The 27,076-nt window shown below is 43.1% G+C and overlaps 1 protein-coding gene across 11 annotated transcripts in view; it reads left to right on the top strand.

The window, feature by feature from the left end:
• The window catches only part of MECOM (MDS1 and EVI1 complex locus), a 117,085-nt gene that overhangs the window by 85,536 nt on the left and 4,473 nt on the right, over positions 1-27,076 (top strand). For all 11 annotated transcript variants that reach the window (XM_069618520.1, XM_069618518.1, XM_069618519.1 and 8 more), the window contains 5 exons: positions 306-472; positions 8,468-8,545; positions 12,032-12,201; positions 13,058-13,202; positions 23,395-23,631. In XM_069618520.1, the coding sequence (XP_069474621.1) occupies positions 306-472; positions 8,468-8,545; positions 12,032-12,201; positions 13,058-13,202; positions 23,395-23,631 (797 nt within the window). The remainder of the gene's footprint in view (positions 1-305; positions 473-8,467; positions 8,546-12,031; positions 12,202-13,057; positions 13,203-23,394; positions 23,632-27,076) is intronic.

The raw sequence follows: 27,076 nt of genomic DNA, 5'->3' as shown, positions 1-27,076 counted from the left end.
GACGGCACCCAGTGATGGCTGCAGCCCGCAACAGCGTGCGGGTTATGGAAATCTTGATGTGTTTAACATGGCTGACATGCTAACTCTGGCCCAAGTCTTTAGCAGTGCTGACCTGCCAACTACCGGACTCGAACAATGGCCGTTATGTAGAAATCATAATTTACTATTTCCCTTTTCTGATATCGGTGATTTTTTTTTCTTTCTTTCCAAGTACAGTGAGTGTTTTGCTTCAAGATAAGACATTTATTTATGTTTCTCAAATTACTATATAACCGCAATACCGTAATGTTTTTTTTTTCCTCCAGATGTCGGCAATTGAAAACATGGCGGAAAAGCTTGAGAGCTTCAATGCTCTCAAACCAGAAACCAGTGAGTTCATGCAGTCGGTTCCATCCATGTACAACTTCAGAGCACCCCCCAATGCACTGCCAGAGAGCCTTCTGAGAAAGGGAAAAGAACGCTACACCTGCAGGTAAAGACCGTGCGGTCAACCGACCGCCGCTCGCAACTCCCATGCTTTGAACTGTTTCCAATGCGGTCGTCACACGCACAATCAGCCGCCAAGCCCCTTATCCGCCCATAAAAATCAATGGGCTCTCGCCCGCCAAAAACATAAGTCTTCTTTCATCCAACGTATAATGTTGAGAGGTATGCCTTGTTCAGTCAGTAATGCGGCCCTTTAAGAACTGATGTGGTGAGGAAAGTAGACCTAGGTCATTCAGTGATGATATGATGGGTTATTTATAATGCGCTTAATACCCAGAGGTTTCTAAGCGCGGACCTGGGGATCGAACCTGTGTTGCTTTGTGTCGTCTTGCTTCCAAGGCAAGCACGTTGCCCCTGAGCTATCCTCCCGAGACTTTGGTGATGGCGAGAACAGGTTAGAGAAAGGATTACTGGCGCATAATCTGTTTTAAAAAGAAAGTGATGCCAGCTTATTGGATAGTGGCAAAGACAAATAATTGTGCGCTCACCCACGTTTCTGAGTTTTCCAGTAGCCTGTGCAGAGACATGGTTTATCATCAAAAGGGGCATTTAGCACATTGTTTTGGCTTGGGATAGGGCCATTATTTTCTGGTGGGACCTGCGATGTAGTCTGCTTTGTAGGAAGTTACAAACTATGTACCCTTAGTCTTAATAACGCTGTACCCTAAGTTCACCCTTAGTCTGTGATTGCTCGTCACTTTGATATCTGCAATGCTTACATAGGATAGCCATTGTACCTTGTTGTATTGGCTAAGCTTGCAGCTGGCTTTATTTACTAAGGCATGACCTAAGACTGTCCGTTCCTGCTTCCCAATTCTCGATTATTTCACTCCCAAGGTGTTCGAATGTTATATTGCATCCTTCACTTGTGCATTCTTGTTGTCCTCGACCTAGGACACTGTGACATGTATGTGTTTTGGATAGTTCAAACTGTGTGTGTACATATGTGTTGGATTCAAAGTGGGATTTTCACACGCTAGGACAGATAAGTTGTCCAGGCTCCTTAGTTTGTTTTTGGTAGGTGTTATTTCTGACATAAATTTTAGCAAGTCTTTTTCAACGTTGCCTTTGGCTTAGAACCTTTTTTTAATTCGGTTGATTGTGTACACTTCTTTAAGCTCATAACTCCAATTGTAATGTGTGAGATTTTTACTTTGGCCGGTGAATAGTGTTGATATCGTTTTGTCCGCTACTCCAACAATGTTCCTGTGGTTCAGGACGATGGTCCGATGACACAACCTGTACTACCGCTTCCCTGTAACTGTTCCAAGATATTAATCCCTCTTGAATGCCTTCCATCTGTTCCTTTGTTCCTTCACACACGGGAATGATGGTCCAAGCTGCTAGACCGCTACTCTGGCTAACGCCTTGCTGCACATCTGGATGATTCCCTCCTGGTTCTTGATCATCCTTGCGAGTACTCTCCCGAACCACTCCGATTTGTGGCAAAATGGTCCAATCTGAAATCCTCGAGATTGCCAATTTATATTGTTTTTGAGGAGGAGGAGGAGGAGGGGCAGATTTATTGTGTACCTAGGTAAGGCCTCAACGTCTTTGCAGACCAGATGATTTGTGCTAGGCCTGCAATGCTTATCGCACGTGGCGCTACTTGACTGCCATTAATGAGTTCCTTTAAGATTTGGGTGATGATCATATATTTTGTGTGATTCTGATTTTTTTATTGTTGTTAATATGCCTGCCATGTGTTTGCATGGTTTGTGGGGCGAACACCTAAATGATGATATGAGGCATAGCAATTGCAGTGTTGGAGAAGTCACTTTTTTAAGGAGGAGGATTTGGCTTGCGAGCCTCCCGAGCACCACACATCACCTTATTGCCCACCTCCTGCTCCCTTACTGTGGACCTTAATGTATGTCTCTTGTCCTTATTTCCCTTGCCCCCTACCTCATCCCTTACAATGGAATAATGGATCTGGAGTGAAGCAAGATGACCGTACACAATTTTACCTGAGGGTTCAGGGAAATCTAACCCCATGGTCCATGAATATATGGCGCCCGGATTTGCATCATAAAATCTAACTCAACATAGTAGCTCTGGTTAGAGTCACAATTGTGCAAGCAACATATCTGAGAACCCCATGATTTTAACCAATGTATCTCCTATGGCGGGCCCAGTAGACTCGTTTCTAAAACCACCTTGTCTTTTGGAAAGGAATCCTGCGTCTACTCCGAGGGGTACTCTGCCCCAAGCGAGGACGGAACCGTTTTCCTGCGTCTGCTCCAAGAGGGGTGTACTCTGCCCCAAGCAAGGAAGGAACCGTTTTCCTGCGTCTGCTCCAAGAGGGGGGTACTCTGCCCCAAGCGAGGAAGGAACCGTTTTCCTGCGTCTGCTCCAAGAGGGGTACTCTGCCCCAAGCGAGGAAGGAACCGTTTTCCTGCGTCTGCTCCAAGAGGGGTACTCTGCCCCAAGCAAGGAAGGAACAGTTTTCCTGCTCTGCCCCAAGAGGGGTACTCAGCCCCAAGCAAGGAAGGAACAGTTTTCCTGCTCAGCCCTTAGTGAACAAGCTGGAGAGTTTAGCTCATCACTCTTGAGTATGTGGCCACTGGAACCTGCCAAACCTGCAGGCAACCGAGGAAATCTACACCAGTGCAAAGTGTAACAGCAGGTGTCATCATTTATCCAAGTAGATATTTGAAAATGTTATTTTGATGTAATTTGGGCTTGTATCCTAGAAAAGCAGTTTACAATAATGTTTTCCTCCCTTTGACAGAGAGAATCCATTAGTACCTTTATGAGGGTGGGGCGGGGTGAACCAATCGGGTGCTCGAAACCCAGGCTTTACTGTATAGTACAAACCCGTGTTCAAGCAGCCTGGGAAGTGCCCCCTTCCATCTCCTTTCCCCTGCTGCCCCTTCACCTTAGCGCCCATGTAGTTTCCTACACGGGTGCTAATGGTGTTTAATTGTGTTTATCTTGTCTGCATGTTGATGATGTCAGTTATCAACGGTGAAAACAGACTTCCATTAAACCAGTACTGTGTAACACCGGGCCATGCAGACAAGGCGTGTTTCTTTTTTTTAATTTAAAAATAAGACACAGTTGGCACCCGTGTAGAGAACTACATAGGTGCTAACAGTGATATTAAATGAAGAGGCGGGCCGACCCTGCTCGTCACGGCGCTGCTGCCTGCATTCAGCGACCATCGCTGCGCTCGGGCCCTTAACTTGGCCAGGGGGCAGTCACCGACAGTCGGGGCAGCTGCCTCGTTCGCCTCATTATCATAGGCGTGCATCATTGTCTATATTTTCATTTAATGGCATTACAAAGTATGCCTATATGTAGTGTTTTATTTACACTTCCTTTTTCTAAACAGTGACCCCCTTCCCTCCCACCACTCTCAAACCTTCTACAATCCACTACAGGAATCAATCGGGTGCCCTGGGTTTGTCTTGTTTTAATTTCAAAAAGGCTTACACAATTCTACCCCAGGAATGAGACCAGTAGCAATATATTCTTTGTAAGGCCCACAAATGCCACCCTTGGCCCGGCATGGGAAGCGCATTGACGGTTCTTGCGATCATGAGACGATGGATGGGAATGTATGACGTAAAATATCCTGCATCTCGAAATGCTATTGGATCTAGGACCCCTCCCTGCAGAAGGCATCCATGTGTGATGATTTGCAGTGAATCCAGCCTTCGATGCTTTTCAGGAGGCACCCTGCCTTGGGTATAATGTGGACGGCATCCATTTGGGGGGCTTCACATACTTTAGGGGAGCCACACAGCTTGGTTCGGCCTCTGTTGCTTGGTTTTGCTAGTCTTCATAAACTATTCCTGACTATACTTGCTGTGCTTCCAAGATGGTTTCTGCTTTTTAATCGAAACACACTTTGTAATTGAATTGGCTTTAATCATGGGCAGGAAGAATATCATTAACTGCGGTTGGTACTCCTCCTCCCCCCCCCCCCCCCATCCCCGCCCCAATTCTCATCTAATTGCTATCAGAAAGCTGTCGGCTACCCATTTAATACCTGCTAAATATGCGCTCTTTCTGGTCAGAAGTTGAGACTGACGAGAGAAGTATGCAAAATGGGACTTGTGGTGCATTTGAGGTCTCCAAATGGATAGCTTAGCCCCACCTCTAAATTGGAACCATGGAAAGGATTTCGCTTCTCATGTACTTTATTGGAAAGCCCATCGGAAGAACAGTAAGGAAGCTATTCTACAATAAGCATAGTCTTTTATCTACTAATATCTCAAGAACTGGAATGGTGTATAGGCAGCCAAGTAAGGGCTTGCCTTCAGTTTTATATTCACACTCCCATTGAACCACAGAGAAACCCCAAACCGAGGATGTTGCAATGGGCCGCTCCATATGAACGACCATTTAAAGGCCTCAGTCTAGTCAACTCCTGTTTTGATTACAGATGTTTTGCACTAAAAACCTATTGTGGCTGCATGTTGATGATGTAAAAGTCATCAACAGTGAAAACGGACTTCCATTAAACCAGCACTGTCTAACGCCGGGCAAGATCATTTCTTTTCTATTGGACCCCTTTTTTTGACTTTGTGTATCTTTGTCCCTTTTACCAGTCTTGTGCTAAGGTTTATTTAGACAGTAATGTGTTAATGGTGCAATCAAACACTTGTAGTGCGAACACATGCCACTGCAACAGGCTTAGATCCTCAGTTAGGTACTCCGTGGAGTAATGTGGGGGGGGAGGACTTTAATTGTGCGTTTGGAAATGGAATGTTGATCATGGAGCGAGGCCAATTACCACCTTTATCCCAGTAAACATGTGGCCCCTGGGGTCTTCCAGCGAACCTTCACATGGGGATATGTCGCATCTACTTGCAAATACCGCTGGCTAGTTTTCTTTTTCGCTATGTTCATCTGCAAAGGTAGCTGGTGTTCCAGTGGTTGAACCTTTTTGGAAGGGGCGCTTCCAATCACGGTATTAATCCTAGGTTGGCAGGGGAGTTACTTTGAATGAGAGCCGTGATCGAATGTTTGGCGCTTTATCATGAAAGGCAAATGGAAGGGTTGTGTCCTGCAATTTTCCGGGGTTCATCTTTGGACGACGGCTTGTCCATTAAGGGAACTAGGATCTATGTCGATACATCACTTCTAGAATAAAACTGCATGTCTTGAGCATCAGAGCAAATATGACTCTAAGCTCAGGTTGTGAAGCCATCAGCATGGCTTCTCATGCTCTGCTTGCTTACGGCTCTGCTTACGACTTTGCGTACACCTTGCTAGCCTTCCATTCGATCAAATCTAGCATTTTTGAGGTAGGTGTCATTAAATTGAATGTTGAGAGGATGTGATTGTTCTTCATAAGCACCGGTTATCGGCAAGTGGGGAATTGCCAATTGCCCCAAAACTGGCTGCGTGCACACTGCTCTCTAGCCATGGTATCTCTTAAATGTAGTGTTTGCTATTTGATTTTTGGAAAGGTTGTAGGACTTCTTGTTCAAGATATTTGCATGGTGGTCCTTTATCATCAGCTTTAGGCACTGCTAGCATATATTGATTTTGCCCTCTCTCGTTCTGGTGTATTAATCCATGGATGGATTTGGGTCGGTGACCAAAGGATCGGACAATTAATTATGTCAACAATTACTGCATGTTCCACTTAATTAAAACCGGTATTAAAAATAAAAGCAACGCACCGCTATCTTGCAATATTCATATTTGTGAATACAGGGGAGTGATTACGAACAGAAATTACTTGCAAAGTAGGCAGTAACCGAAAGCCGAGGCAGTCCAAGTGCAAGCCGTCTTTAAATAACAGCACCGATTGATGTATATTGGGTGGTGAAGGGGCAACAGTAGGAACATCAACCAGGGGCAGAGAATGGAGGTCATGACTTCTTTAATATTAACAGCAGGAGGTTACTATTTGCGCACACAGTCCATGGAGTGATCCCGAGAGAAGAATGCAGGAGTGGGGTGATAGGGTTTGGGTTGCTAACAGAGGAGGAGATGGGCCCAAGACTTGAACGCCTACTCGGCGGGGTTGTCAGGGAGGAGAGAGGTGCAGGAGTGCCATGAGATGTGGTATGAGTTCTAATATGCCCAGTCCAATTCAGTGTCTGCGAGGCCCAGGAGGGGAAAAGGCTTGGAGCGAGGGATGACCCATACTGTCAAATGCAGAAGAAAGTTCTCAGAGAATGAGCGGTGGGGAGTGGTACGAGAATTGGTAATGTGAATGAAAGCAGTCTTGGTGGAGGGTTTGGATCTGTATCTAGATCGACGTGGGGCAACAAGTGAAGTATACAAGTGTAATTGATGTACAATGGCCACACATCTTATAAAAACATAGTGATCAGCTTCCTCTACCGCTAGGAACACTCTTGCGATCTCTGGCATTGCTATTATGAACCCAGTGCCTTACGGTTAACTCCTTTTTTCTTTTCTGAAGACCCTCAGCAGCTGACTGTCTTACTGAAGACTCTAGGGATGAACAAAGTGGGGAAGGGGTTGGGAGGGTCCCTTTCCCAACCTTGCTCTGTCACCAGTATGTTAAGATGGTGCAGGAAGGAAGGGGAGAGTCAGTGAAGATCAGCCACACTGCTCTGGCTCCACCCTTGCCTGTGATGCATGTTGGAGGTTTTAACTCCTACTGTTCCCCTTGCAGAGAAGTTAAAGGTCCATGCCAGGAAGAGGGGCTCATTCTCTCTCGCTCTCTCTCCCTGGCAGAGGTTGCCCGTGTGCCATGGTGCTCATCTCTGGCAGCATTCTTTCCCAAATCCTCTGCACATCAAATATTAGGATGCCCATTAATGTCAGAGGTGCAGGGCTGGCATGGTTTGCATTTGATATTCAACATGAACTGATGGCAGTTGATGTTTTTAAGCACAAGATGGTAGTCTTTGGGAAATTATGCTCTTTGAACTGTGATGGCAGCACATGGACATGTGAGCCTATACACCATATGTGACCTCTTTTTAGGAAAGAGGCTTTTTAGACAGGATGTTATGGAGGCGAATACATTTTGAGGGTGTGCAGGTCATATGATGATTGACAGTACATGGGGAAAGTTGTGTTGTATTTTTAAATACAGTCTGATTGCGATGCCTGACGGGATGCTTTTACCTGGTATAAAATGGCTGAACTCGAGCCCTTTAGACTTGATGGCACCACCTCTATATGCATGACTTTACTTTGGACATGATACTCCTAGTACCATATAGGGTTAATGCTGGCCTAATATGGCAACACCCAGGACATGGGTGTAGAAGGCTGACCGTGGCATATTATAACTTAACCTGGGCACATTAGCATGACTTTAGCAAAGGATGACTTTCATTAGCATAACGTAGCTGTGACGAGACATGTGAGGTTGTACTGCCATGTGAAGGCTATTATGGTTCTGCTCAGCGTGATGCTGGTATAGCATGACTGCTCTGATGGAATATCAAGGCGGTACCCAAGATACTATATAGTTACGTAAAATGGCCATTAAATACTCTGTCAATCTTAGGTTTGCTAAATCTCAGGTTACATTTTGTGATGCCATCGGGCAGTGATCTTGTATCGTCACTTCATGTAGGGGTAAAAGGGCCTGTGACGTCACTTCTTGGTCGTCTGGCATTTGATGTGTTTTCCATCACACCTGTGATTTTATTTGTGCTTCTAGGCGGAATTATCCAAGTGATGTATTTGCCTAGTTTTTGCATATGTAACCAATCCAAATGGGAACACACATCTACTGCCGTAGTGCTCAAATATAGATCGAAATGATGTTAAAAGTAGCATTGGGGTACTCCTTTGACCTGTAACTATACCACCCAAAGTCAAAGAATTAGATGGAGCTCTGGAGGATAGCTCAGGGGCAACGTGCTCGCCTTGGAAGCAAGACGACGCGGAGCAACACAGGTTCGAGCCCCGGGTCCGCGCTTAGAAACCTCTGGGTATTAAGCGTGTTATAAATGACCTATACATGTTGCATGTGTTTTCGCATGCTAATGAGATATATGGCTCTTTAACCGTGTGAACACGTTTCTGTTGACAGATATTGCGGAAAGATTTTTCCTAGATCTGCAAATCTCACGCGGCATTTGAGGACCCACACTGGGGAGCAACCCTACAGGTGAGATTCTCGTTTTATGAGCATGTTTAAGAAATGTACACAGACCTGAAAATATGCCAAACCTTTAACATGTATTGTAATATAACGAGTGCATACATTTTTATTTATGAAATTACATTCTAGGCGGCACGAGTTGTGAGATTGCTCTAATTTTCCGTTACTTTTGGTGATGAACTTCTTTGTACAATAAAACATACTGAATTCGCTGATGTCACTTTACTAATGAAAAATGCAAAAGGTTAGAATATAGTATATTGGTAATCTCGGTTGACTGTGTAGTGATTATGGCTCTGTTGTGAGAAGTATGAAATGACCCTGTTTAATTTCTTTTATCATTTTATAATGTATTATTTTAGTGTTACAAGTTATGCCACTACCTTTCGTTAAATGAATTCAAATATGACAATGTAGAAAAAACCGCTATGAGCAATACCAGTATAGGTGATTGTGTACACTTCAATCAGAATACATATGGAGCAGATAATCCACCAAAAGTGCAGTTGATACGGCCAATCAAACTTCTACCCAATCAGAGCGATGCCAATGCTCTGCCAAATAGAAATGCCATCTCCTGCCCTTGAAACGCTGCAGTCTTCTGTTCTGCCTGGGAAACAGAGGTTGAACTGGCAGGAGACTGGTCCAAGCAGAATATCCTGCAGACAAATAGTGCTCCAGGAAGCTTCATCCTGAACCCAGCTCCAACCTATGCACACTTCCATTCTATGCGGATCGGTTTTTATTGCCAGCTATCTCTGGGCATTGCTTTTAAAGGCGAAACTCTTGTTGACAACTAGAAAGTGGTGGCTGGACCTATAGTACAAATACTCCATAACTTGAGACAAATATTTAAGATGAATTTGAGTTCCAATTGTCACCAGTAGTTACTTGGCACAAATGGAAGTTACATTTAAGAAACCCCGATTAAGGTTGTGAGATGTACTTCAATAGATCTATTGAACATACACACACAATGTGCCAGCCGTGCAGCGGAAGCCAGTCGGTAAGTGGGCAACTGGATATTGACCAGGGTATACCTTTTCACTTGCTTACGCCTTCTCCTTTGTCAGTCGCCGGTTCTGCATTTCCTTTGTCAGGAGGCTTGCGGTGCTGAGCCGCCTCCCTCTTAAAGTCGTTACCTGTCGCGAGGCGTTCAGGATCTTGTCCAGGATCGCTCCCCCATTGTGGGGATACATTTCTCACCCAAGAGTAGAAAGAGTGCATTTTAGGCCATTGTGTGTTGACCCACAAAATGCAGCCCAGTCAAGGTTTCAAAACCGCCAAAATAACACGTACTTTATGAGCGTGCTTTTCATACATGTTCTTCACAGCACAATTCCGTAGTTTTGCCAGGATTTCTATTAGACGGATCAAAACAAGCTGAGCCCAATTCCATTTTGCACACTATGCAACATGGCCCCCCATTTTTAAAACTTCCCTCAGGAGGTTTGAAAACAAATGAATGTTGACCAAAATGAATTGATTTCTGACGAAAATATTACCAATCTACAACTACCTTATGGATTATGCCCAAAGCAGAATCCAACAAAACCTTTGCACCCAATGTGTGGCGCATTTGAAATCGGCTGGTTTGGAGAGCTACTCCGCCCCCCATTATGCAAACGTTTCTGCAAATGAAATAAAATGCTCCGAGGGCCAGCTAGACATGCACGGGCAGATGTAGGCAAAGGTTCTACCTGTACATCAGCTTTGCATGTTGGGCCCGCTGCCCATTTCTGTCTGCCCTCCGCTTCTCCTATACACTCACCCCTTTCCCATTTTTCCATTCCCCATAGAAGACAGGATAGCTTACCCTGAGAGGATGCACAGTATGTCAATATCCGGACAAGTGTCGGTGTTGGGCACTGTACAAAACCCTGACAACAGATCGCCTAGGTCGATACTTTTTTGGCATAGATTTGCAATCAAGCCTTGCACTTCGTTTTTCAACTTCAGTCTGGCTATCTCCTTGCTCTACCCATGTCGGGGCTTGGCGCGGTAAACCGCAAGACGTCTTAGCGATAAAGTTGTGACACTCTTTTTCACAAATGGTGATTGATCGGACTGGGTCTCCAACACCCTTCATGCAGAAGGAAAAGATGTGAAGACCACGTCTTCTAGAGAAAAGGGAATTTGATGGCTTGTGTCCAACACAAGTATCGGGATTAGTGGTGGCATGCCTTTTTTCTGGCTTGAAGAGCAATGCAATAAAGCTTTAGGGATTCAAAATCACGGAGTATGAAAATGGATGCCGCTGCTGCCCATGCGATAGACGAAACTGCTCGTTTTGGCTCATTCTTCAAGATGTTTCTGCTGTTGTTTGCTGGGTTTTGGAAGATAACGGCTGATCCTCTGGGATTAGTAATCAAGCATGTAAGAGATTTAATCGCAGAGGGTAATTTTGACTGGAAAAAGCCTCCTCTCCTACCTTATTTGAGTATTAAAAGGAATTTGTTTCATGGTTTGTTTTCCTGGAAAGCGTTTAATTCTGTTTTATTGGCAGCACATGAATAAGAATGTTGCTCTACTCTGGATTTCCGCATCTCAACATTTTCTACAGGACTTTAAAAGAATTTCAATTAATTAGGTCAACTAATCTAAGGCAGTTAGAGGGGGATAGAGCTATTGTCTGCCTGGGCATAAATCGCAATGAACATTATTACAGCTGTAAAGTCATGTGACATTAATTCTGAATACCGGCTGCTGGCTATAGCGTGCTGTGCTAAACAATTCACAGTAAATGATTGCTTCCCGACTCAAGCAATGACGTTTGATGTTAAATTATCAGGATTCAGAATATGGTGGTAACTAAGGCTGCTTACGATTATGGTCAATGGGATCCCCTTTCACACCCTTGAAAATCAATGGTGATTAGGCCAGGAAGATATCTCGGGTGCAATACGTTTGTTTTGGAAGCAAGACAGCACAGAGCAGCACAGGTTCGAATCCCGGTCTCGCGCTCTTAGAGGCTGGTCTCTGGTATTAAGCGAGTTATAAAAGATTAAGTAATTAGTCTGCCATTTCCTCCGAGCTGCCCTGTTTGCATGCCCATCTACGTTTGCCTATGTGACCTTATGATATCAACATAAATATATTTGTATATAATTTTAGATTTTGCTTTGAGACTACTTCCAGCCATAAGATGGAACAGTAGTACACTTGTAACATAGCATATCCTATAGAAGTGTTTCAATCCCCTTAGTGATGACAAACCAAGTACTGTAAAACTGGGTATTCATGCTGCCTATTAGAGTGCTAGGAAACTGTAGTAGCAAGCACTAGATGGAAAATAAATTATTTTGATAAAACATCTATTATTTATGATCTGCTCTACTTGGTGTCCAGCAAAAGTAATTAAAATAAGTGAATTTAATCTTAAAGAATATATATGAACCGCTTTAAAAGCACCTTGTAAAATAACTCTTTATTTTCTGAGCAAAACGGGTTTTATTTTCAGGTCCATCACTAATAAACACTGTTCTCTTCCAGATGCAAGTACTGTGACCGGTCCTTCAGCATATCATCCAACCTGCAGAGGCACGTCCGTAACATTCACAATAAGGAGAAACCCTTTAAGTGTCATTTATGCGACAGGTGCTTTGGTCAACAGACTAACCTGGACCGGCATCTAAAAAAGCATGAGAACGGCAATATATCGGGTAAGAAATGATTGTCCTAGCCTCATTTGGCTTTTGATCAGGGTCTCATCGGTCGTACATGTCCGCATCATCCATTCCATTTGGGAGACTATTGAATTTGACTTTGTATTTTGGGGCTTGTAGTCTTGGGATTATAATGGGGGAATACAGCACTACAAGTCCCAGAATACAAAGTTAGGATGAGGACTGGACGTGTGTCCTAAATGGAATGGATAACGTTGGCATGTATCCTCTTTTGCTGCCCTTTTGTGGTCCATTATAGAGGTTCTTCATGCTATACTATCGCAGTGGACCTCCATTTGCCTACCTGCAATTTAAATGTCGGTTAATTTGTCAATTACCCCAATGTCAAGCTGATGGCTTGGAGGCCTGTAGAAATGCAATTTATGTTAGAAAACTGCCCGTAGGATTATGGTAATCTCTGATGTGGAAGTTCCTTTTGCATAGCTACAAAAGCCACCGGGCATAGTAGTTGAATGTGACCTCGCAGACTGGCAAAGGTAGGTGTCCTTCGCTTATGCTTTCCCACCAACTGTAGTAAAATAGTTGAGGGCAACCAAAGGACCAAGCCTGACTATTAGGTGAATCCTCATAGTCAATGAGTTGACCCGCCCCGCATTCTATACCCTTTTAATGTGATGCTGCTTCCATGCCGCTAAACTGAATGAATGGTCTTCGATATTTCATGTTCTTACAGATGTCTCTAAAACAGTTAGTTTAAAAGTCCATGTTTTAAGTACATTTTAAACTCGGAAGACAATTTGTTTTGCTCCGCAAACATCCCATACTTTGCCCACGTAGCAGTATTTTCAGTTTTGATTACTTGCACACTTATTACTCCACGTCCATCTCCTAGGTACTGCCACTTCATCGCCTCATTCCGAAATCGAAGGCCCTGGACCAATCCTCGATGATAAAGAAGATTCCTATTTTACGGAAATTCGGAACTTCATTGGCAACAGCAGTCGCAACAAGCAATCTCCCCGGAGCTCCGAAGAAAGGTGAGTTTTGCGAGCATGGAAATCAATAATGATGAAACTGCATAGTCCATGTTCTAGTGCACATTTCACATGCTTTGAACACACTGGGACTCATTACAAGCGTGGCGGTGTGGAAACAAGGGTGTCGGTAATCTGACTTCCGGAATGCCACATTACGAGTCTGCCTGCCAGGGCCGCTGCACCCAACAGGTCTGACTCTGCCGGGCACAGCGGCCCCAGCAGGCAGATTTGCCATGGAGGCACTGTCACCAACGGTGCCGGTGCTTCAGCGTCCCCATTCCCATGGAGTCCTACTGGACTCCATGGGAATGGCGGACTTGCATTTTCCGGCGCCTGACTACCCGGACCGCTGGGACATGTAATGTCCCGGTGGCACCAGGAAGCTAAGTCCCAGAAACGGTGTTACTAGGTCGGAGGCAACCTGCCGGTCGCACCAGCTGTTTACCTCCAACCTCGTAATGAGGCCCACTGTCCTGCACTGCAAGGGTTTCAAGAACTGCTGAAAAACAAAATCTACTACGCTTCTTAAATAGTATCTGGGAATATTAAATCCGGCAGATTTATGATCATGAATTTATTAATGAAATCTATGGTGTATTATTGCATGCTACAAAGCCTTTTAACCATGTTTCTTGATGGTGTACATTTCTGCAATGAAATCGGCATCTTCTCTGTTCATGGCATGGTGGATCTCCAGGGCAGCTGTGACCACTCACATTCAAACCATTGTCCATCTAATGGTGGTTTTTCCACAGCAACCTGATTTCTGGGTGTAAGATTTCTCCATTAAGTTGCATTGAATGTGCAGCTGTGGTCACTGGAGCCATTATACAGTAGTTGCACTTGAGATCTCTGCTTTGTCTGAAGCAGAATTTGCCACCTTTAGTAAAACCGCACATGCCATTTAACTTGTAACACATCATGATTTCACTTTGTGACCAAATTGCTTTTGACCGCAAGTTTCAAAATGCTAGATGTCATATCTATATTTGAGTGGTGGGGATGGGTGGCTCTATGCCAATTTGTTTACAGCCTTCACGATGCTATCCTTCTGAAAACTGTTGCAGTTAGACCCCCGGTCAGTATTCTCTTTTCAGTGCAAATGCCGGTTCTAGTTTCTCTTTCTCAGCTAATATAACGAGCATCGCGCTGACATTTTGGGAATATGCGTTCCTGTGAGGGAGCAGAGCCATCGATCTTTGCAGATTCTATAACGTCTGGTGTCATTCGGGATGTTGGCCTGGGGTATTGAACTCCAGAATGATATTGGATATCTCCTCAGATTACAGGCCTGCTTGCCATGGATGCCAAAAAGAGGGACTCATTACACTTCTTGTGACCCGCTGCGTTCACTCTTCCTGATGATCCAGCTTCTCTACTTGGGCGCCAGTTCTAGCCCTTCATCGCACCAGCCCCAGTCGTCACTATATGAAATAGGACGAGTAGATCAGCTTTCTGGGAAGAGCAAACTACCTTTGTGTGCTTGTGCTAATTCTATGGTTTTAGATGGGTCCTTTTGGTTTCTCAGTAATACCTGTTTTAATCCCCCTCCATTGGGTTTGGGCTATTGGCAGTGTTGGGGCCTCCTGACCTACAGCATGTGTGCGGTTTGTTCCCCTCTTTGCCTCCAAATTGAACCTAAAGTGGCAAACCAAGAATATCGAGTACATGTCTAAACTGGTAGTTGAGCTCCGCCCGCTTTCATGTTTGGTAAAATCTGAGGTATACTTGCACTGAAAATCTGTAGTATGAGAGGAGAAACTGAGCATGGTCATGCAGTGTTAATTCCCCTACAGAATGTAGCAAATTCTCATTGGAGGACCATTATAGGTGCATTATAAATGCCCAACAAATAAAATAAATTAGAATGATAATTCGCAGATTATTGCTTAAGTCAAAAGTAAAGCCACCTGTTCCCTCAATATTAATATACAGGCAGGTGAAGGACGTTTTCTTTCAAACAAAGTAGCCATGATAGCTCTTCCATTTTAGCACATTCTTTAGATATTTGAGCAGCTTCAGTTTAATCCCAGCAGGACTGGCTCAGCATTTCATCCTCCCGAGGAAAATAAACTGGTTTACCGTTTACTAAGCACTCCTGTTACTATGTCCTCCCTTGTGGTCCAACAATCTGATTGGCTAGTTTGTGAGCTTTACGAGCTGGTATTGCTTGTAGAATATACACACGTCACTTGCCACACGCTGTCACCTTTCTCAGACCAGGTCATTCACTTGCAGCGCAGCACTGGCCTATCCTATTCAAATATTATGAGAGTAACAAGCTTTTCATCTTTGTTGCACTGAAGGAGAGGTGGTTCTGTTCCAAGATGTCTGCTGTACTCGTGTGTGACAGGGAAACTTGTCATTCAGTTAGACCGGAGGAAGGTTGGGTCTGTGCGGTCTGCTTGTTACTCCTTATCACCTCCATCATATAAGATCTATTGCAACTAATAGCCATAAAAGCAGTACATATAAAACCTATATTTGAGCAAGTATTTAAGTAATACATTAAAATTGACTAACTAAAATAATAAAACATGGCAATGCAACTTCATTCAACCTGGCTGGCTAGCTAATGTTAGGTGAATAGTTGAAACAGCAAATCATAAAATGTATACTGTTTAATAAAAAGTGAAATCGGAAAATAATTTTCAACTTAAAAGTGACATATAGCCTTCTCCTATTTTCCATGCCCCAATAACATATGAAGAGGCGGCTAGTGCAAGACATTTTGTGTTTTTAGAGCATCAACAACCGAGTTCGAAGCCTGCTATATAATTGACAAATATCAAAAAATGGATTTGTCTCACCAACTAATAGGCAATATTGACATTTGACTGAAGCATCCTTCTTGCATAATGCAGTAAAATATGTTAAACCTGAACTTCCCAGTCGGAAGTTTTGATATAGTGCTTGGTTTGGTATGGATCGGAGGGTATCCAAATATTCTTCAAACTCGAATGACATTTTAATCTACACATTGTGTGCAGTTGAAGTGTATTTTATACTCTTTAACCAAGGCACTCTTAACAATACCTCTCCCTTGGCTGCTCTAAATGAAAGGATCTGCCCACAGTTATGCACACAAGCAACCAAACATGCATTTGACATGAACCATGGGATTTTGTCTGCCCTAGAGGATAACACATATTGCATGTCTTCTCGATAACATATCGGCACCATTGTTGAAAATGTACCCAATACGATAACGGTTTTATTTTAGCAACATGCTTAATACTTGTTCATCCAAGTTCAAATCTAACTGGCGTAGGGGCACTTAACCACAGACCTTAACTCATTTCAGGATTTTGTTTTCTTTGCGATTTTCATGTTCTCATATAAATACCAGTGCTGCCGGTCTTGTTTACAATGTGTACACATTAACTACTTGAATAAGTACCCTCATTTTAAGGTGGTTGGATAGATCAGTGTGATCCCTTCCATCCTACGTACAGTGAGGAAATACTTCTCAATTTGAGCCGTCCAGCTAATATCACTCTCACCTAATCTATTGTATCCACCTTTTCAGCCGCTTTGCTGCAGACCATTCTTGGCAACAGCGGTGCGCCCATAGGGGGGTTTAAGGATCATCATCTTAGTCTTTAGTGTGTTTATAAGCAATCGTTTTGTCTTTTACATCACAACACAAGGCAGTTAATTGCAGTGCAAGCCTTGTAAGTGTTTTTGAGATTAAAACTGCATCATTTGGCAAAATAAGGCACACCAAGCCTAAGGCCTGCAGCCAAGAGGCATCTGCCTCCAGCTCATTACTAATAATCACTAAATAATGTATACTGAAAACAATAACCAAGACAAAACTCACCCCAGCCTGACTTCCTTTGTAAGGTTAATCGGGGCAGCACCTTCTCATGCCACATCCAATGAAACCACTGCAAACTTATTGGTATAGAGAATTCTTGGTACATTCAATAGACATACAGGGATTGACACATAGCTTCCCTCGAGGGATGGTATCAATCGTAGTTGTAAGACTATGAAGACCAAACAAATTTCTTTTGCTTCTTCAGTAAAACAAATTTGTACAGAATCATTAAGAACCTAAACGTCAAAATGCCTTTTCTGAAGCCAGCTTGCCCTGAAGATCTATCTTTGCACCCCAATTCTATGCGGCCCAAAAGTACTTTTGAAAACCTTTTCCGACGGGGAATCCAAAAGAGAAATTTGCTGATGATTCTTGGGCAAATCATATTTTACCTTCTTGAAGTTATCAAACCCTGTCACATGCAGGGTTTCTCTTGAATCACAATGAATTAATACAAAAAAATAGTTAAATGAAAAAAGGTGTGCAGTCCAATTGCGGGGCCTTACCTGCCCTCAGTTTATATGTAGCCTTGGTAACTTCAATGAACCAAAGGCTGCCACTAACATTTTATAGTCTCGTTGGGTCGATTGACTACTTTCCAATTCACAGCTTATACTACATTTCATCCTCACTCTTAATATTGTACAGAGTTTGAAACTGAGTAAATCAAGAGGTCTCTATTCACATTACTCTCTATAGGCGCATTACTTGGACAAACCTTAACCATCTGCCAGAACCCACTCTGGTTTCTCCTGATGGAAGCATTCTTCAGTGTCATCCATAATTTAGAAGAAGGTCCTTTTTATTTTTTTTCTTACTCCAAGTCTTTATAAATCCTTCTCTTAGCTGCCACATGTGCCTTATCACTAGTGGTAAACCATTACATTTGGCATATAGGTGTTTCTTTGCCAGTCTCCTGGTGCTGCTAGAGACCCAGGAGAGTGTACTGACAGTGACGCACAGAGTTTTCTATGAGAGACCCACGATCAAATTGAGAGACCAAGCCAGTTTGAGCTTCCCAGCTTTTCTTGGGCCTGTCAAACATGGCCATTGCTAGGTTTTCCCAGTAGCTCTGCCTGCTCCTTCTGTTTATTGCCTGTGCTTGCAGTTCAAGTGTCATGCTCCCAGGAGTCTGCTTCCACACTCTTCAATAGTACAGGATCTATTCTGATAAAACATTCTCCTCCAACGAGCCCAACTGGAAGTAAAAGCATCCACTCCACCATATGCCATTTGTTTCTCAATAAATGTCCTTTTTATCCCTTTTCTATATCCATTTATAGTGACGGGGATACTAATAGATTTACAGACTCGCAGCAAGGGCTGCACCTGGTGTTATGGTCCCTCACACCTCATTATGGTCGGACATTCAAATCAGCCGCCTGTGCCTAGAACAACCAGTACCACACACATTGCTGGCCTGTAAAGCCACGTTATCACTGGAGGGGGCGGGGGGGGGGTGGTGCCATCATTGACCTTGCAGCCAATCCGAATGCTTGGGACAAAGTCAACTATGGATATTGACGCCATTCAAAACATTCTTCCTTCAGAAGCAGACCGTGAAATGGCATACAGCATTTCTCTGCATTCACGAACACCAATGCAATTTCCCAGCAGGATGTCCTTCAGCAAGACCCAACCTCTCTGAGAAAAATCTCATGCGACAAGCATTACACCTGATGTGGATGCCATTGCAAAAGCTGTTCCATGTCCACCAAGTTTACAATGAAATACTTACCTTCCAAAGGCATGCTTGCTATTGAATCATTGCAAAAAGAAGCCATTTCTAAGTTACAAATCTGTTTTGTGTTCACTATGAAGAAATTGTGTTGTACCTCAACTACAACTTAACATCATCTGCGAATAGACCTTGGAGGGGTCATTAACGCTTGGGAAAAGAAGCCCTCATTGTTCCATGATGCTATTATGTGCCAGTGTTTGGAAGCAGGCATCATTTGGAATAAATTCTTCTAGGAAAAGAAAGTGATGAAGAAAACAATGTGTGAAATTGGTTGTATACGAATTGTTCGTTTTACAACTGTTCGAATTACAATTGACCTTTTCACAATTGACCGAATTGTGAAGGTCAATTGTAACATATATGTGGGGGGAAACCCCCCACAACACCCCACCCAACGTCAAACCCCCCAAAACATATATATATATATGTCAATTGTGAAAAGGTCAATTGTGACCCTTTAAATTCAATTGTTCATTCGAACAATTGTAAACTAACTATGTGGGTAATACAGTGAAATTGTCTCTACGTTTGATTGTATGTCCACTTTTTCAAAAAGCGAATGAAGCAAGACGGTGGAGTTCTAAGTGTGTGTGTGTGTGTTTTTGCATATGAAATGTTTAGTTGCTGACCGCTATTTCTGCATGTTTGGAAAGCGAGCATTTACATTTCCTGATGATCAGATAGTCATCACGAAAATGGATTAAATGGCACTAATGGGAATATTCCAATGCTGCTTTCTTCTTGATTGGCCATTTGCTTCCAACATCTGGTCTCAATATGCCACAAACTGGAAGTTGGAAAAAAAGAGAGGTCAGCGGGTCTTGCACATTCCCTTTGTAAATTCAGCGCTTTTGACAACCTTTGATGGATATTGCATGCTTAGCAAATTACTGTTTTTAAAAGTGAAATGAACTATTCCTTCTGCTTATTCCAAAGCGTGCAGTCCATTCCCCTTTACTATGACAGCTTTCTTAAGTAAGCAGTTCAAACACGAGGCCTAGTTTCTAATGATCTTCAACATGTATGTTAAATGTTGCATCAATGCATGTTGTTCCGCAATTACCAATGGTTTTATCATTGGCCTTAAAGTAGAAAGTGAAACGTGGGTAATGGAGATGGTGAAGCCGCTATTGGGTAATTGGATATTAATAACCATCAGATGGATTCCTTTTAACTCCTTCCCCTTAAATCGTTTCACTCTGTTTCCTCCTGTGAATAGACCATTTCCCAAACAGTAATGAGTGCAGTGAGAGTGTTCTTGTTTTCAATGTATTCTGAAGCACGCTCGGTGTGGTGAGGGTGTTGGATTGATGTGCTGATATGACGGGGCATCTCCTGGAGGAGCAGCATGCAGTGTGGTCCAAGATGATTGAGCAAATGCCTGACTTCCTGGAAAGCTTTGAGGCAAGCTGCATCTACATGAAACCAACTTGTGCTGTTACAGTTTTGGATTGCCCTCCAGGGAATGGGCTTTCAAGCATGGGGATTTTTGATTAAGGGTTTAGGTCAATATTTTGTTTTTAGAAATTGACCGGACAATCCTCCGTGGCAGCTGGTGCCATTTTGTCACTTAGTGGGGGGGTGTAAATATTTCTCACGAGCAAGAGAGCAAAATCCACCTAGGGGCGGGGGTCAGGGTTGTTCTACCCCAAGAACATTTTTTAAATGAATGGGCGAACTGGTGCATTGTAACACGTATTAATTTTGTGAAACATTGTGTAAAAAGCCCATGACTTGATCATTGATTGTGTAGTGCAGCATAATGAAGAAAATCATTAGATGCCAGGTCGCCAACATTCCACAGGACTATATGCCCATCCATTTTCACTCTGTAAAGCACATGCTCATGATGCCTGTGCCCACGTATATATGCCAGCATTGCAATGTAAAACTCTTGCATGCCCGTGTCCACAATATATGCCGCTGACGTCATGCCCTCTTTTCCAGGTAAGACTGTCTTATGCTGGCACTGCTACCATTGAATGATCTTCTCACATTGGCATCATGCATTTAGTTCCTTAATACACAAAGCAAATGTAAGTCGGCTGTTCAATGGTAGATGTGCCAACATATGGCAGTGTGGCCTGAAATGAGCGCTAGGAATTATGGAATAAGCGACAGCCAGTACATAATGGGATGGGCCACTATGCATGGGCCACCACAGACCACTATTTAAGACCACAGAATGGTGGGTCCTGCAAGATCTATTGAGATTATATGGAATATCCAACCTGCCTACAATATGTGGTTGTCAGTGTTCGATACTAGCCAAACGTAGTTGCATGAACATTTTCTTGCTGGTACTGTTCTAGAGATGGTATTTAATCATGGATATGTTATACAGTAGATAAGATATAGGGTATCCCCCACGTAGCATCTCTGCATCCATAGCAGAACCTAATGGGCTGGTGCATGGCATTATAGAGCACAAATCCACCCACGGATGCCAGCATGGCGGAATGTGCAATGGTGGTTATATATGAAGGTTCTGTTATCCTTAACCTTCTAATGCTGCTCTGACAGTTTGGGATATTCATTTATGTTTTGGGGCCATGATCTCATGCACAGTAAGTAGGTGGCCCTTCATGTTCTATTGGATCTTTTCTAGTGCAACCTCTGAAATGTGCATTACCTCTTGGCGTTCTGGTGCTTGCAGTACGAGCAGGGGGGTTGTGGGTTAGAGGGGCTCTGTGCATGTGAGGGAAGCCATAATCTGCTGCAAGTAAGCATTGGTGGTGTGTTTGTTGCAGGGTGAGGTCCTCTCAAAGTGCAGCCGTGTGCTGGCGCAAGGCGTTCAGACGTGGCATCCTGGCATGCAGGGCAAGGCGTTCGGGCATTTGTGTAGTGTTAGGTCAGAAAGGGAGGTGTGTAGTTTGCGTATGGGAACTTGTTGGATTTCAAGGGCTGAGCAGCATGAGGCGGGTGATGAGTGCATATGACGAGGCTTGTGGATATTGCTTTGGATACAAGGGCGATTTGTTAGTCATACAATAGTCTTCAACATCACAAAGCCGCCGCCATAGCAGGACATCACAGGCATCATATAACATCTCAAGCATGGCATGCCTCCATACTGTTTGAGTGCATGGTATTTGCGTAGAGAAACCGTAGCAACAGAAAACTGCAGAGAGCGAAAACAAGTTATAGACAGCGGTGATAGTTGACGTCATGGTTTCCCTAGGACATGTGAGCAGGCGCAGGCAGCCTTTCCTGGGCACTCTTCCAGCATGCCACAGTGACGCAAAATCTTATAGTATAAGCAAAGGGCCGCAACTGACTTTCTCTAGGAATACTGTAATGGCGTTACTCCTGCTGAATCCCTAGGGGTCATGCAATTGCAGTGTGCCATGTATGTACCTGGCAGATGGCATTTACAATTGTTTCTCTGCAGGGGTGTATTTTATGCCAAAAAAGACGAACCCAATTTAAGCTGCGAAAATTGCATGGAAAGGACTGCTTACATATCAGAAGCCCTTCAGATGAACAGTGTATTTTTAATCCCTAAAAACAAGCAAATATTCCCCAACAAATTTCTGTGGGGAATACAAATTGTTCATAAAAAATAAGAAGCAACCTGCAGAAAAGGGCTTGCCCCCTGCTTGAACCCACTTAGCACCACTGATGTTTTCTGGTCAATGATAGCAGCAGAACAGTGCCGCATGGAGTAGCGCGATTGCAACGCGCTGGTCTTGGAAGCAAGACCACGCAGAGCAACAGAGGTTCGAATTCCATATCCGCGCTTAGAAACAGAACTCTGCTACGGTATTAGGTGCGTTATAAAATTTTTTTTTAAAAAAATTCAATCTGAAGAGGAACATTAGGGCAAAAATGTTAAGTTGCATGAGTCAATATATGCAAACTTTAGAACAAAATATCTATTTTAGAGTAATTGCCTAAAAGAAAATCCACTTTCAAATAGGAATTTTTTGGTCAAAAAATAATTATACCCCAACCAATTTATAAATAATTATTCGTGTAAAATACTCCCACTAAAAAATATAGCCGTTTCCTTGCACATGATATTTAGATGCTCCGGCTTTTATTTTTGTGTATTGTTTTGCTTTTGAAGAGATCATCAATTTGTTTGCTCCTGGTCATTTCAGGTGGGTGCTTGAGGGTACAATCTTTTTGCTGACCTATGTATCAGTCTGCTTGAACTTTTTTCTTAAAGAAGCCAGGCAGTTTTTGCCTTTTTAACCCCGAGCCTATAGTTAATCAACTCAGTTCAAATTAAGCTAACAGCTCTGAATATTATTTATTTACAATTGGAATTATTAATGTGGCGACATGCTTATAACCTAATCTGATTTCTGAATGGAACTAGAGCAGACAGTTACTACATTAATTCTTTTACACTGTTTACACCAACTACAGAGATACCAGTAATATTGCCTTAATAATTGTGTTGCTCAGTGTTTAGATATGTTTTTTAAATACAGTTTTGTATATATTCTGTAGATCATATAGTCCTATCACTTGCTTGATAAGAAAGAGGAACACAACATGCACCGGTTGCAGATCTCCTGGACCGTTCAACAGCAGCTCTTTCAAAGGCTGCTCCTAAGTTTCCTTCACTTCTTAAGACAATGTTTGCTTACAATTTTTTGTGCATCTGTTATTGTTTCCAGAGTGAATGGCGGTCACTTCAAAGATGAAACTGTGATGTTGGCAGGTCACGTTTCAGGCATCGTAGATGATGAGGTAGAAGACGAAGCCATATTGGATGAAGATGATGATGAGGAGAGCGACAGCCAGGAAAAGGCACTTAAGGAATGTATTGCACTTAACATGCACAACGAGAATCCAGACGATGACTACGAGGAGGCCATTGGCTTGGATAGGAGCTGTGAGGACTCTCCTGGAAGGTTAGTGCTACTTATTGTTTGCCAATGTCATCTAAGATTTGCCATCATTGCCTCCCAGCATCAATAAGACTGATAAGCAAGATTGTTTACAGAAGGTGGGGCCTTGAGTTTAGAGATGGATTAGGAAGCAAACGGGCCTGAGCAAAGCACTTGGAGTTGGGGACCCTCGGGACAAAGAGATAGGATTTGATCAAAACCAGAAACATTAGGAGATCAGAGGCACACAAGGCAAATGTGGAAAGGACAGACACATTTACAAGGTTATAAAGGTGAGCAAGAGTGCAGAAAATATAATTGCTATTTCTGAAGGAGATGAAGCACAAAAGAAGTGGCAAGTTAAGTAATAATACAGGAGGCTGTTGCTATGGTAGTTTATTAGAAGGAAACCTCATTGGCCAATATAGGCTTTCCTGACCCAGTTATCTGTATCGCCTTGTCTGTGATTTGTTTTCTGTCTTAAATTGACAGAATCATTTTGACAAGTCACCATTGATCTAGAATGATTTGAAACTTACTGTATAGGTCATCATTTCCTAAATTCATTTTCAAAGAACTTTTTTCTGTTCCATGTATTCAAGTTCAGTTTCTAGAACAGTACTTATCTTCCTGGTACTTGGTATTAAAACATGTGTTTATCAAAATGCCCCTTCCACAAAGTATACATGTGTTTCTTATTTTCGGTTTGTTTGGAGCAGACCACTTGTACTCGGCTAAAATTGTTGGTTAATCGTTTCTACTTTTTATCTAGACATTAGGAAAAGGGCAGGGTTTTAAACACGTGTTTCTGTGTTAAAGAAATAAACAAAAAAATCAGTGGCCCAAAAAAATGCTATCATGGACGAGTGTCACTACTTTGTCATAAACAATGCTCTTGCCGAAGACATAGTAACGATGTTGACTTTCGTGTCTTGTTAAATAGGTCCATTGCAAGGAACTTTCTGATAATATGTTCTTTTGAGCTGCCACTCGCCAGACAAATATTTATTTTAAATGTATTCATGGTCTATGACTGTTCTGGAAGGTAGCCAGATGAGTACCTTACATCTTAAATGTTCTGTTATGATAGTATGTGAGAGCACATATTTAGATTTGCCCCATTACTTTCAGGAGACAATTGGGAAAGCAGTTTATAGGATAAACCTAGTATAATGGTCTATCACTCTCCTATGATATCTTTCTTTCCATGAAAATTTAGATTCATGTAGATGTGTATAAAATAATGTGCATATACTTTGTGAAGTTATGGTAATTGGTATGGCCTCAAAGAGCGTTAGGTGAACACACTTGGGAACCGAAGCCCTAGGTATGAGAAATTGGTACGAGGATTTTACAATGCGTGTGTGCATTTTAGCCAGTTTGGAGGTAGGAACAGGTGGCTAATTCCTTGCTAGTGACTTATGGTGAACTAATTTGTGGATGGGTGCTGTGATGGGCTATCGTAAGAGTATGCAAATCTAGGAGACTGATTATGTGCCCAGCTAGGCCACATTTGTTCATGGGACTTAGTTACATTCTAGTAGCAGAGGTGATGTACGATAAGGGATAAGATAGTGGAGGATTTCAGATGTATGTGGGAGGGTTGCTGTGCCTTGGGAGGGACACAGCCATCTTCAATTGAGATGGAGTGTGATACGTACCCATGAGTCATGGCTGGTTTCTTGTTGCGAGGCTGGAGTCCAGGTCCTATCAAGCATGGCTATTGGAATCCTTTGTGCTTCCTTGGTACTTTATGGAAGTCTCCTTATGCATAATATTGTCTGAGGCAACAATGATAGTGGCCCACAGTTGCAAATGGCAATTCATTCCTTTTGTGACACTGTTTGAGTAGTACCCAAGGGGGAGGTTTTTCATCAAATATTTATCAAATAACCCTGGTCAAAACTACTAGCCAGTGAAGTTACATGGTGAAGTAACTTATCAAACTGGCCCACATGGGCCCAAAAGTGGCCCGCTTTGACCAAAAAAACTGGCCCATACTATCATTTTGTGTTTTTGGTTCGGGCTTGCCCTATTGTCCTAAAGGCCAGTCCGAGCCTGCCAAGGAGGCGGCTTTGGTCAGTCATGATGCGGACTGGAAGAGCCAAGTCTTGAGTACCTTCTGGACGGAGAGGTGATCCTCTATGCAGGATATGCTAAAAGGGAGTTCCAGATTGCAAGTGCTTAGACGAAAGAGGATTCTTCTGCACTCCCCAGTAATGCTAAAGTCCCTTTTACCAGATGCAAACAGTAGAAAAACCACAAAGTTAACTTTCACACAAAACCAGAAAATGCACCACTCGTGTGTCCAGCTCACATTTGATGTCCTCACATCTGTCATGAGGCAAGCCTGCGTCCTCGAATTTGAGTCATAATAGAGATTCAAACGCCAATTGATTCGTCCGAGGTCGATAAACTGAGTACCATGAAGTTGGTTAATAGCCATTATTCCAGGGTGTAGATGTGCGTCAATTCTGAAATGAAGGGATTTGTGAAACATGATGGCCTTATTTTGATTGCAATAACACCTATTTGCTTGCGCAATCACATGACGCCATTAACGTCATCACACACTACTTCATTGATATCAGCCTATATGGCATGACCTGCTGACTTAATCAAGGATGGCATGAAGGATTTCTCTCGCACATCTGCTATTGAAACAAAGTACCACAACAGAACCTGCCCATCTCTCCACAGGCACCCGATAACCAGGTGTCCTCCAGATAACCATTGACCTCGCAGTCCTCCACATTTCCTAGCCAGCCTTGTACCCAGCCTTGCACCACAGTGCAAGACCTCTAGACACTAGTGCTGCTCTGCATACTCGCAAGTCAATTATGTAGGTTAACACAGCCCCACAGCCCACCAACACATGTGATCCTATTGCCCATGAAAATGGATCTTGTCCCCCAAGTCTGGTGCCTCACTCTATAGGTGTTTAGCCCAAGTAAGCAACCACTGCATGCATTTGCCCTGTAAATTTGCTACCTAGTGATGTGCTCTGCACGCATGATCCTGGTATGCAAATGACTCCAGCAGAATGTCTTGGCATAGGCTGGTGGCTGCACAGTGCTGTTTGGTCCCCCTCAAGTATTCAGCTCCGACTGTCCATGTTGGCACAATACATTGTAAAGGGCAGTGGATGTGCACCCGAATAAAGTTTAGAGGTAGAGACCTGGGTCAGACCTGTACAAAGGAGCACTGGTCAGGCATTAACGTGTTCTCTACTATGTTGTGCTGCTGAAGTAACAACACTGTTTATATTAAGTGACAGTGTGTAATGACATTGTCTAACAAGCAATGTGTGATGGCATCCAAGATGGCATTGAGGGGCTCATATGTGATAGCAGATATTCTGTTATGTGTGAGGTCATTAATAATGCCTTGCGGGAAGGGGGATTGACCTGGGTGGGGATTGGGGGTAAATGAAGGTTTCTTTTGAACCAGATCTTGCCCACATCCTTTC

The sequence above is a fragment of the Ambystoma mexicanum genome, chromosome 10 (assembly GCF_040938575.1).
Source record: "Ambystoma mexicanum isolate Mex_15411 chromosome 10, UKY_AmexF1_1, whole genome shotgun sequence".
NCBI classification, from domain to species: Eukaryota; Metazoa; Chordata; class Amphibia; order Caudata; family Ambystomatidae; genus Ambystoma; species Ambystoma mexicanum.
Note: the sequence above shows the minus strand (reverse complement) of the source record. Positions and strands in the feature narration are given on the sequence as shown.